The following is an 11,267-nucleotide window of genomic DNA, read 5'->3' as shown; positions in this document are numbered from 1 at the left end:
AGACCAAACACACACTGATGTAGGGAAACTGTGAGAAAAAAATTAATAAGAATGTTTGATTCATTTGGTAGCTGTTTTATTCCCTTTTCTATCTCTTACTTTTAGTCTATTTAATGAAATTGAGTAAAGTTTTCATCACTATTGCTATTAATCAAACAAAAGTAAAGACACTCAAGCGATTGAGTACATAAAGCATCAGAACACAGTTTTCTTATTCTGCTTTATCCTTGACCTAATTTTGCAATTCTGCATCCAGCTTCTAAAACAGAGGAAGCAGAACGCTATAGAAAAATGTGGAAGCAGTTATTTGCTACACATAATTATGTAAACAATCTATGCAAGTTGATTTGATCATCTAATCAACTATACATGGGTTAATTCTATTTTTACATATCTGTCTGAGAGTAAGAAGCAAAATCTTAATAAGCAGCTTTTTCTTAGCAGTGCTATACAAAGAAGCAAAACATGTTTGATGTGCAATAGATAAATAGTCACACTTTACATGGAAAAAGTTTTAAAAGAAAGAAAAACATAAACTTATTATCCACTCATTAGTTAGTAGGTATGAAATAAATGTGGATGAGTAACACTTTATTTGACGGGGTGTGAATGAGACTGACATGATACTGTCATAAACACCTGTCATGAACATGAGTAATTCATGTCTATGGGCCCACAAGATGATAGATTTCTTCTTTACCAAGAAGACCAAGGCACTGTGCGCCTGTTTGTACACTGCTGCCTCTCACTGGTGGAGATGGTGTATTGCACTACTTTAGGATCAATTAATTTAAGAAATGTAAACAGTGTCAGAGCAATATAACATCACCACGTAAAGCTAATTTTTAAAGTTTAATCGGTAATACTTTTCTAACAAATGTATGTCAGATCATAATTTCTTGGTTAATGTCAAGTTGTCATAACAAAGACATTTTGAATAATGTACACTTTGTATTAAAAGTGTCATAATTTACAGAATGACACTTTGACAGTCATAAATATTCATGAAGACTTATTCATGTTTACGACAAGTGTTTACGACAGTGTCATGTCAGTCTTATTCACACCACGTCAAATAAAGTGTTACCTGTGGATATTTTAGAAATTTCCCCAGCCTGTAAATTTCTGCACAGAACTGATGTTACAGTAGGCGGGAGCGAGGGTTTGATGACTAAGACTCTACTCTGTATAAATACAACATCTACAACCCCAACCAGCAGCACAGTTCAGACAGGCAGCAACAGGGACCAACTTCCAAAACACAGAAGACATCACTGAAGTGGAAACTTTGCCGATATTATGAGATTTTTTTTTCTTTTGACTTTGGTTCACACTTGATTATCTGTCTTTGAAGTTAGTTTTAGCATTTTTGTTGCATTTTGTGCCGCAGCAGAGCTCGCCATGAGGTGCTGTGCGTCAGTGGTGTGTTTACTTTTGGGAATAGGCGTGCAGAACGGATGGAGCCGTCCTGTCAAGTCGGTCCTTGTCACCTCCCCAGGGAACATCGTCAAAAATGTGGCAGATGTGGAGCTGGCAGAAGTGAGTAGCAGATGGCAGTGTTGTGGTCAAGATCACCTAACCCGAGACCAAGTCAAGACCAAGACTGAGGGATGTTGAGACCAAGTCAAGACCAAGACCAGAGTGAATCGAGACCGAGACAAGACCAAGACTTTTAGGGTCAGATACCGAGTCAAGACCAAAACCAGCGACTCGAGCTAAATGACACGATAAAATGTGAAATTTGATCAAAATTGTGTCTCACATTGATCTGAAAGATCCATATTTCCATAAAACACCTAGATATTAAATACTTAATGAATTTTACCAATATTAAAAGCAGAACACTCTTTGTTCTGCTTTGCTTCCATCTCTGCGCTTCAAATCTGAGGTGGTCTCGTGCCATACCTAAAAATATAATGCCCTGGGCGTTTGCCCATATTGCTCATGTCAGAAACCACTGCTGTCTGCACCAATAAATATAGCAATTGAGGCAATGCCCTGACGGTAAATAACGTTCTTATGAACACTGAGAAGCAACAAGCGACTGCTAGTACACAAATAAATAAGACTTACATCTTTACAGTATAGCAGGTGAACTTCTTCGTCTGACTACGGGCTATCTAGAGGTATTATATAATAAAAACTCTAGCAAATGTGATGACTGAAACCTTAACTCTGAGGTTTTCAACCGAAATGTTGAAGTTCCTTAAAGTATCGCGGAGTATTCGATATATCTCGAGAGGACGTTACCCGCCCGCTTGGAGCGTGGGCATCATAGACATAATATAAGGGTAGACCTCGCATTGGCCGCTCCGGCGCAGGAAATACGGCGGCCATCTTGGAGCGGTATACCCTCCTACTTTGCTCAATCAAAACAGCAGAAGATGCCTCAGCACTGAGGGATATTGTTGTTCTGGTCTGTGGATTATTGATGTGAGGGCGCCACAGACAACATTTCACAAGTAAGATGGACATATTATTGTGTATATATTGTGATTAGAATATTACTTTACTGTATTTATGTCCACCGGCGAGATAGCAGCTAATATTAGCTACAGTGCTTGGTGTAACACCGGGGTTCAGCCCCGCTATGAAGGCTAACTGAAATTCCGTAAATCTAAAAAAATTAATTATTCTCTAACATTGACTTAGATTATCTGACACAAGAGCCTATATTAGAAATGAAACAATATAACACATATTATAAAACTTATATTATGTGTTATAACATTAACCAATACTCTGTCAAAAGTAAGATACATCCTAAATCTTCCGTTTTTGTTTTGAAAGTTTCATAAAGACGATGTGAGGAAGAAGAGGGAGATATCTATAAAGAGAGACGGATTCACTGCAGCATGGATGAATCTCACATCGGATTTTGGACTCGTCGGCTGAAAAACATAGACATACATGTTTATATATATATAAAATTCAGTATTAATCATTATTTATTTGTATCATTATTAATCTTTATTTATTAGTGTTTGTGTAGTTATATAAATATGCACTGATATTACTAAATAATGTATTAAATAAATTATGAACGGCTGTGTGCTTTGTAATATGCTCTTCATACATCGATATTAGAATATTCCATTCCTATTCTTTTGCTATAGCCACTAAGCATATTTAAATATGATGAATTATGTATTAAAAACATAATTAAAAATACAATTGTTTATAAATGTTGCTTTGATAGATGTTTGAATAAGGTTTCCAGTAACAAAAAAGTGTGTTATGATGGATAAAATGCGTTATTGTGCCTGCTAAACACATAACACTGAGTGGAGTGGTGGACCGCTCCAAGATGGCCGCTCTAAATCTCGTCAGCCACAATAGGCGAGAGCGGTCCATGAGGCGTCTATCCTTATATTATGTCTATGTTCTGAGACTCCCTGAACGGAGTTTTAATAAAGTTGTCCGGGGGAAACAAATTACCCGAACAGAGACTGATATCACAATGTTAATGAAAATATGTCCTTTCTAAATTAAAGCTACAGTCGTCTTTTATGAAAACAATTTATAAATGTGTGACATTACACAAATTGAGAATGGGAGTGTTTGGCTGAGCTCTGATGTGTTTTGTCTTGTTTGACAGAGTTATCTGAAAAAGTTTGGTTACATAGAGACGGAGCAGCACGGTGACTTCCGGTCCAAGGTGTCCATAGCAAAGTCTCTGAAGATGATGCAGAGACAGATGGGTCTGAAGGAGACTGGAGAACTGGACAAGCTGACACTGGAGGCCATGAAGCGACCTCGCTGTGGTGTTCCTGATGTGGCCAATTACAACTTATTTGGCGGGGAACCCAAATGGGACCATAACGATATTACATACAGGTGAGTGGAAGGAAGAAATACTATGTGTCATTACATTAATGATTACAGAGTGAGATATTTTTTATTCTAGCAAATATGTTCTAGTTATATATATATATATATAAAAACTTTTGCTTGTTAATAAATTGGTTTTTAAGGCAACGTTTCAATTTTTTTTAATAGCACTTTATACAAAAGAACAAATCATAGATGTTCAGATGGCATTGATTAATGCTATGGCATGCAAAGGGAAGTTTAAATAATGATAACTTAAAATGCTTGAAAACCTGCAAATAAAGAGAAAAATGAAAATTGAAATACCCTGTGCCTCATGCGTTTTCACCAGAAATATTTTTGCCTTTGTAGGTTACATCTTTAATAAAAACCTAAAATCAAAAAGCCTAAAATCAGAAGCAAATTATATCATGACATGTTGTGCTACACACACAACTATACTTTCAGAAAACTCTCTCTTGTAGCTTGTGGTGGAAAATTACTATAAGTTAAAATCTGTTATATGAAATGCTTGTGAACTCTCACCAAAATAACTATTTGGGTTACGTGTACAAGGTTGGAAGTTGTTCCCCACAGCTGCATGAGAACCAGACTGTTTCACCCATTTGTTTTGAATTCCTTATCCTTGATATAAAACTTGTGTTGACTCTTCCTGGCAGAGCTTTCCATCCAGAACTGCTTCATTATTGATTGTCCCACAAACTCTCTGTATTGTGCACAATATATGAATAAACCTGATTGAGTGATTTCACCTGAACAGTGTTAGGTAATAATTTTTTCCATGTTAATTTGGTGCTGTGACCCGGATCCCTTGACTGGACATCCGAGGACGTTGACAAACAGCGTTTTGGTACCGACCTGGACTAAAAGTACTGATAAGTTTCCATCAGACTGGATCAGCTAGTAATTTTGAGTTCGCTGTGTCTTCAGGATCCTGAGCTATTCTCCTGACATAGAAAGCGTTCTGATTGAAGATGTCTTTGCAAGAGCCTTCAAGGTGTGGAGTGATGTCACTCCTCTGACGTTTACCCGCCTTTTTCAAGGCGAAGCAGACATCATGATCTCCTTTGGAACAGGTGGTATGTGGTCTTTTTTACATTTCTAAGTCAAACTTTTGCACCCTAACAAATCAAGAAGCTGAATCCTAAAAATCAAACATTGATGAGCTGCTTCATGTTCTTTCTAGACCACAGGGATCAATTTCCCTTTGATGGTAAGAGTGGCGTTCTAGCTCACGCCTTTGCTCCTGGTGAGGGCATTCAGGGGGACGCCCACTTTGACGATGATGAATACTGGACTCTGGGAAAAGGACAAGGTAACTACACCTCAGAAATCACATGCTTCTACCTTCCTCCTTCCTCTGGTGTTGTTGCACATATTTCCTTTAACACACAATCCAATCTGTCTTCTCAGTGCTGAGGACTTATTTTGGCAGTGAAGCAAACGCCGTGTGTCACTTCCCCTTCACTTACTTCGGGAAATTATACACCAGCTGCATCACTGAAGGCCGTTCCGACAACCTGCCCTGGTGTGCAACCACAGCCGACTACGACAAAGACAAGAAATACGGTCTCTGCCAAAGTGAACGTAAGCATGACAAAAATGACGAGCCTGAAGTTGTCCATTATGTTTATGAGGTTGTGAAGGAAAACTGGAACTCATCCAACTACACTTTCAACTGTAATCCTCATAGTCTTGTTCACATTTGACGGAAATGCGGATGGAGCCCCCTGTGTCTTCCCCTTCATCTTCCAGGGTAAGATGTATAAGAGCTGCACCACCGACAGCCGCATTAACGGACAACGCTGGTGTGCCACCACTAGCAACTATGACACAGACAAGAAATATGGCATCTGTCCCAAACGTGGTGGGTAACAGGAAACAATGCTTGAAAATCCTGCCACAGTGGCTTGTTGCTTTGTTTAACCACAGTTATTTTGTCTCTTTTTGTCCAGACACTGCTGTAACTGGAGGAACCTCGGAGGGAGATGCCTGCCACTTTCCTTTTGTGTACCAGGGCAAGGAATACCACTCATGTACTAGTGAGGGGAGGACAGACGGCAAATTGTGGTGTGCCACCACTGACAGCTATGATAGAGACCAGAAATTTGGCTTCTGTCCCAAACGTGGTGGGTAACAGAAAACACAAGGTGTGAAAGTCCTGCCACAGTGGCTTGTTGCTTTGTTTAACCACAGTTATTTTGTCTGTTTGTCCAGACACTACCGTAATTGGAGGAAACTCAGAGGGAGATCCCTGCCACTTTCCTTTTGTACATCAGGGCCGGGCATACTACCAATGTACGACTGACGGGAGGACAGACTTAAAATTGTGGTGTAGCACCACTGACAATTATGATAGAGACCAGAGATGGGGTTTCTGTCCTGACCTGGGTGAGCGACACGAATGGAAGAATTTGTTCAGCATTTATCATTTTATGAGATTTATGAAATTTCTAACCGGCTATCTTCCAGGTGTTAGCCTGTTCCTGGTGGCTGCCCACGAGTTTGGACACTCCCTGGGTTTGTATCATTCCACCGTTAGAAACGCTCTCATGTTCCCCTGGTACAGCTATGTGGAGGATTTCTCCCTGGATCAGGATGACATTGATGGCATTCAGTTCCTCTACGGTGAGCGGACAACCCAGTACTCTTTCACAATAAATCTCGTCAAACACATGAAAACTTTGCCTTAACCAAGAATATTCCCATATTTTACAGGAAATAAAACAGGCCCTGGTCCTACTCTCAGCACCACAGAAGAACCGGACCCAACTGTTTCATCTGTAGTGACAACGCCATCCACTGTAGATCCCACCAAAGACCCCTGCAAGATCCTCAAGTTTGACACCATCACTGTGATTCAGAGACATCTGCATTTCTTCAAAGATGGGTAAGCAAATAGCTAGTTCTACTTATGTTCTAGGAACATAACCTGATGAGGTGGCAATCTTGCTTTTCTGGTTAACAGGCAATTCTGGAAGGTACCAAGCAAGGGAGACGAAGGTCGAAAGGGACCATTTTCCATTTCTCAGAGTTGGCCAGCTCTACCTGCTGTCATTGACTCTGCCTTTGAGGATGTTCAGACCAAAAATATATACTTCTTTTCAGGTAAGGAGTGTTCTTTCAAGAGCTTATCAGAGCACTGACATGTTAGACAAAGAGTTTTAATCATATTATTATTGTTATATTAGGAAGCAGGTTCTGGGTGAACACAGGAAGCAGTGTGCTAGGTCCCTACAGTATTGAGATACTTGGTTTGCCCCCAAGTGTGCAGAAGGTGGAGGGAGCGCTACAGAGAGGGAGAAACAAAGTGTTTCTCTTTAGTGGAGAGAACATCTGGAGGCGAGTAGAAATTGCCCCCTTTTTTTAGACAAAATCTGTAATTTAACCCATCCTTAAACACATTTTGTGTTAAAGGACCAACAGTAGATCTCATTCTATCGCTGATCCCTACAGGTTAGATCTCAATACCAGAAGGATTGACAAAGGATACCCTATATATATCAGGGCCATCTTTCCAGGTGTCCCTGATGATCCTTCTGATGTGTTCAAGCACAAAGGTAAACATACCTTCTACCACTAAGCTCAGGAACCCAAATTTGGACCCCTATCTACTGAGGTGGCAGTTCCCACCCCAAATGAGAGCCTTGCCACCCCTGTTGCAAGGGGTGGCAACAGGGGTGGCCACCCCTGTTCCCATAACCATTCAATAAATGGTTATGGGAAATCGGACATTAAGCGCACAAATCTCTTTTTTCCGACAACATTGAATGCAACACAATGTAACCTGACACCTACTGCTGAGTAGCGAGAAGTGCGCCAGACAGCAGCATTGATATGGATGGATATAAATTACTGGACTGGACATTACGTAACTTATCGTGCGCCACACCTGCGTCATTGCTGTCCATTGAGTCAACATTATGTGTGGTCAGGAAATTACCATAGTCAAGCAAAGAATCTGAAAAATGTTTAGCGGTTACTTCAATCCTATGAATTAGATAACAAGGGCTTCAGATTTAACAGTTGAGGAAAATGTTTTAACTTAAAGAAAACATTGAAGAAATGAGCAGTGGGTCAGTTATACTAGCCTAACTGTTGCTAGCCTTCTATTGACTTTGATAACCTAACATGTGCTGCGCGGTGTGTTTTGGTTCCGTTAGCACTAAAACAGGTCAACCCGCCCACCAAGTCATCAGTAGAGCAGCTGTTTAAATCAACTAATCAACCACCACTGTGCTCAGGCGAAACCTTAATAATGACAATATAGACATCAAGCCTGACAGTAACAGACTGAATGTTCTGTTTTGGTGTTTTTGCAGACTGAATGTTCTGTTTTGGTGTTTTTGCTACTTTTTTGTGTGGGAGATGTTTGCTTTTTGGTGTTAATTCCCCTGATCGGTCATCTCTGCTCTATCCGCTCGTTAAGCTGTTGTCTGTCGGTTGCCATGGCAACGGGTCCGTGTAAAGCCGACACAGAGACACACAGGCAGAATAGAAGTGTCTCAGCTTTATTGTACCTTTAATGTGGCGAACTGTCTGCAGCCGCTGCAATTCATAAAAGTTAATCAAGTGACAAAAACTGAACTAATCATTGAACTAGGCTCCTACAGCATATTTAAAATAAAACGATTGACCAGTATAAGAGAAATTTGCCCCTTCTTGGATCTTGACACAGAACTAACAGAAACAAAATTATTTATAGATTTGTATCACGGAGAATTTGTCAAACACTAGTTTCTCCTCTTTATTTTAAGTCATATTTAATAGATATATCTGATAACAAATGATTGCGCTACGAATATTTTTGTGACAGATTTCTGCTCGTCCTGCATTGGGATAAAATTGTTTTCTGGACTCAATGAATCACATAGTGAATAATAGGTGCTGTCCAGTCCAGTAATGCATATCAATTAGCAGGAGTATGAAAGATAAAAATAATTAACTATACTATATTAAGAAATTATATTTAATCCTCAGTGCTAAATGAAGCTCATTTGGATCTTAAGAAGGTTCTAAGTAGAGCTTCACAATGTTAAAGGAAAAAATCATTGCAAGAGACAAAAACTTTTGAGCAGGGAATTTTCTGAAAACTGCATTTACACTCAAACATGATTTTTTCAGCTGATCAAAAGTTTAAGACCCTAGTCTTTAAATGCCAAAAGCTGTGCAAAAATCTGGATTCCATGTCTTTTTCTGTCAAGTCTTTACGCTGTCAAGACCTCCTGATGTCAAAAGCAAACATGCTCACTGACTTTGAATGTGGTAGGATTGTTGAGCTGCATAAGCAAGGCCTCTCACAACGTGCCATCGCTGCTGAGGTTGGATGCAGTAAGACAGTCATTTTCCATTTTTTAAATGATCCTGAGGGTTATGGAACAAAAAAGTCAATAACCATCAGACGGCATCTGCGAGAGAAGGGCTTCAGAAACAAAAAACATCTTCAAAGGCCACGTCTTCTTCAACGCCACAAAATTGCCCGTTTGGACTTTGCAAGGGTGCACCAAACATGGGACATTGAAAGGTGGAAGAAAGTTGTCTTCTCTGATGAGAAAAAATTTTATCTTGATGGCTTCCAACGTTACTGGCATGACAAGGAGATCCCACCTGAGATGTTTTCTACATGGCACAGTGGTGGGGGCGCCATCATGATTTGGGTTGCGTTTTCCTTCAGTGGAACAATGGAGCTTCAGGTTGTGCAGGGGCGTCACACAGCAGCTGGCTATGTGGAGATGTTGCAGCGGGCATCCCTCATGACTGAGGGCCCTCGTCTGTGTGGTAATGATTGGGTTTTTCAACAGGACAATGCTGCAGTTCACAATGTCTGCCTGACAAAGGAGTTCTTCCAAGAGAATAACATCACTCTTTTGGACCATCCAGCATGTTCCCCAGATCTAAACCCAACTGAGAACATTTGGGGATGGATGGCAAGGGAAGTTTACAAAATGGACATCAGTTCCAGACCGTGGATGCCCTTCATGAAGCCATCTTCAACACTTGGAGCAACGTTCCCACTAGCCTCCTGGAAGCACTGGCATCAAGCATGTCTAAACGATTGTTTGAAGTCATCAACAAGAATGGTGGAGCTACTCATTACTGAGTCCTTTTTTTGACACTTTGATTTCTGTTTTGGGGGCCTTTTGGAGGTTTTTGAGCTATGGTCTTAAACTTTTAATCAGCTGAAAAATCGTGTTTGAGTGTAAATGCAGTTTTCAATTAATTTCCTGCTCTAAAGTTTTTTTTCTCTTACGCTGATTTCTTCTTTTAACATTGTGAAGCTCTACTTAGAACCTTCTTAAGATCCAATAGTGCAAAATGCAAATTCTTGCAGTTTTTTAACTGTCTTAAGATTTTGATCAGGAGTATATGCTGGCATTGTCACCCCTGAAAAATTTGCTACCCCCCTCTTGTCACCCCATAAATATTTTTATAGATCCGCCCCTGCCATAAACGTCAGCAAAACATGGCATACATTGTGGTCGTTGTAACATCAACGTTTCTCTTTCAGGCAACATTTATTTCTGCAGAGATCTTTTCTTCTGGCGCCTGAATTATCGCAGGGAGATGGACCACATCGGCTATGTGATATATGATCTTCTGAAATGCCCAAAATAATCAAGAAATAACAACTGAGATAAATGCACAGATGGACTGTGAGGCTGTAGTAACCAAATGTTTCTTTGTGCAGGCGTCTGAAAAATGTGATGCAGTGTTTGTGCATCATGACTTTTGTATGATGTATGTGCTTTATGCAATGTGAACAACTGGCTTCTATTGAATTTGGCTGATTATTATTTATACAGCATTGGACTGAATGCAAGTCAAAAGGCCCAGAAGGCAAGTAACCACTGTTTGCACTCAGTCTAACATGCTGTGAACTGATGACCATAGTGGCCTATAATTTGAGACCCATACAAGTAACTTCAACACATGCTTTCTGGATAAAACTCCGGATTTGCAGATGAAATTTCATGTCTGNCTCTAGCTCCGCCTCTGTGCACTGGAAGACATTCTGTGTCTCCTTAATTAAAATTATTTACAAAACTAATAATTTTGTACAAATATTCAAGCTTTCAATGCAATAAAAATTATGTGAGAACATTCTTCCTTTGTCAGAGTCTTTATCATTTGCAAATACTTTAAGTATGGTGGTGGGAGCATCATGTTGTGGAAATTGGTGGAGTTCATAAAACAAGAACATTCCATGGAAAAAATGAAGCAAGACATTATTTAGAAAAACTTAGAAAGAATTGAGACAAAATGAAGATGGTCAGTGAGAAGCAGATGAATGTATACAAATATACATTGGTGATGTTAGAGGAGAATGGCAGACTAGTCAGGATGACAGAAAGATAAATAATTAAGCAAGCAATTTGGAATTACATTTGTAAACGCACTGAATCTTGAAGTAGATTGGCTACAGCAAACTGTCACAC

General features: G+C 39.8%; 1 protein-coding gene and 1 long non-coding RNA gene across 2 annotated transcripts; both read left to right on the top strand.

Moving 5' to 3' along the window:
* The first annotated feature begins 1,104 nt into the window (after nucleotides 1–1,104).
* On the top strand, nucleotides 1,105–6,977 carry LOC103132307 (matrix metalloproteinase-9-like). The gene is made up of 11 exons (XM_016667309.1): nucleotides 1,105–1,539; nucleotides 3,599–3,837; nucleotides 4,762–4,910; nucleotides 5,018–5,146; nucleotides 5,245–5,418; nucleotides 5,525–5,698; nucleotides 5,787–5,960; nucleotides 6,049–6,222; nucleotides 6,304–6,459; nucleotides 6,550–6,721; nucleotides 6,800–6,977. Exons 1-11 carry the CDS (start codon nucleotides 1,402–1,404, stop codon nucleotides 6,975–6,977), a joined length of 1,857 nt encoding a protein of 618 aa, XP_016522795.1. The 5' UTR covers nucleotides 1,105–1,401.
* A 64-nt stretch (nucleotides 6,978–7,041) lies between these two features.
* LOC107835082 (uncharacterized) lies at nucleotides 7,042–10,668 on the top strand. The gene is made up of 2 exons (XR_001660915.1): nucleotides 7,042–7,391; nucleotides 10,340–10,668. It is a non-coding gene; the product is annotated as an uncharacterized LOC107835082 (long non-coding RNA).
* The last annotated feature ends 599 nt before the right edge of the window (nucleotides 10,669–11,267 follow it).

Source organism: Poecilia formosa, unplaced genomic scaffold, assembly GCF_000485575.1.
Source record: "Poecilia formosa unplaced genomic scaffold, Poecilia_formosa-5.1.2 Scaffold989, whole genome shotgun sequence".
NCBI lineage: Eukaryota > Metazoa > Chordata > Actinopteri > Cyprinodontiformes > Poeciliidae > Poecilia > Poecilia formosa.
Note: the sequence above shows the minus strand (reverse complement) of the source record. Positions and strands in the feature narration are given on the sequence as shown.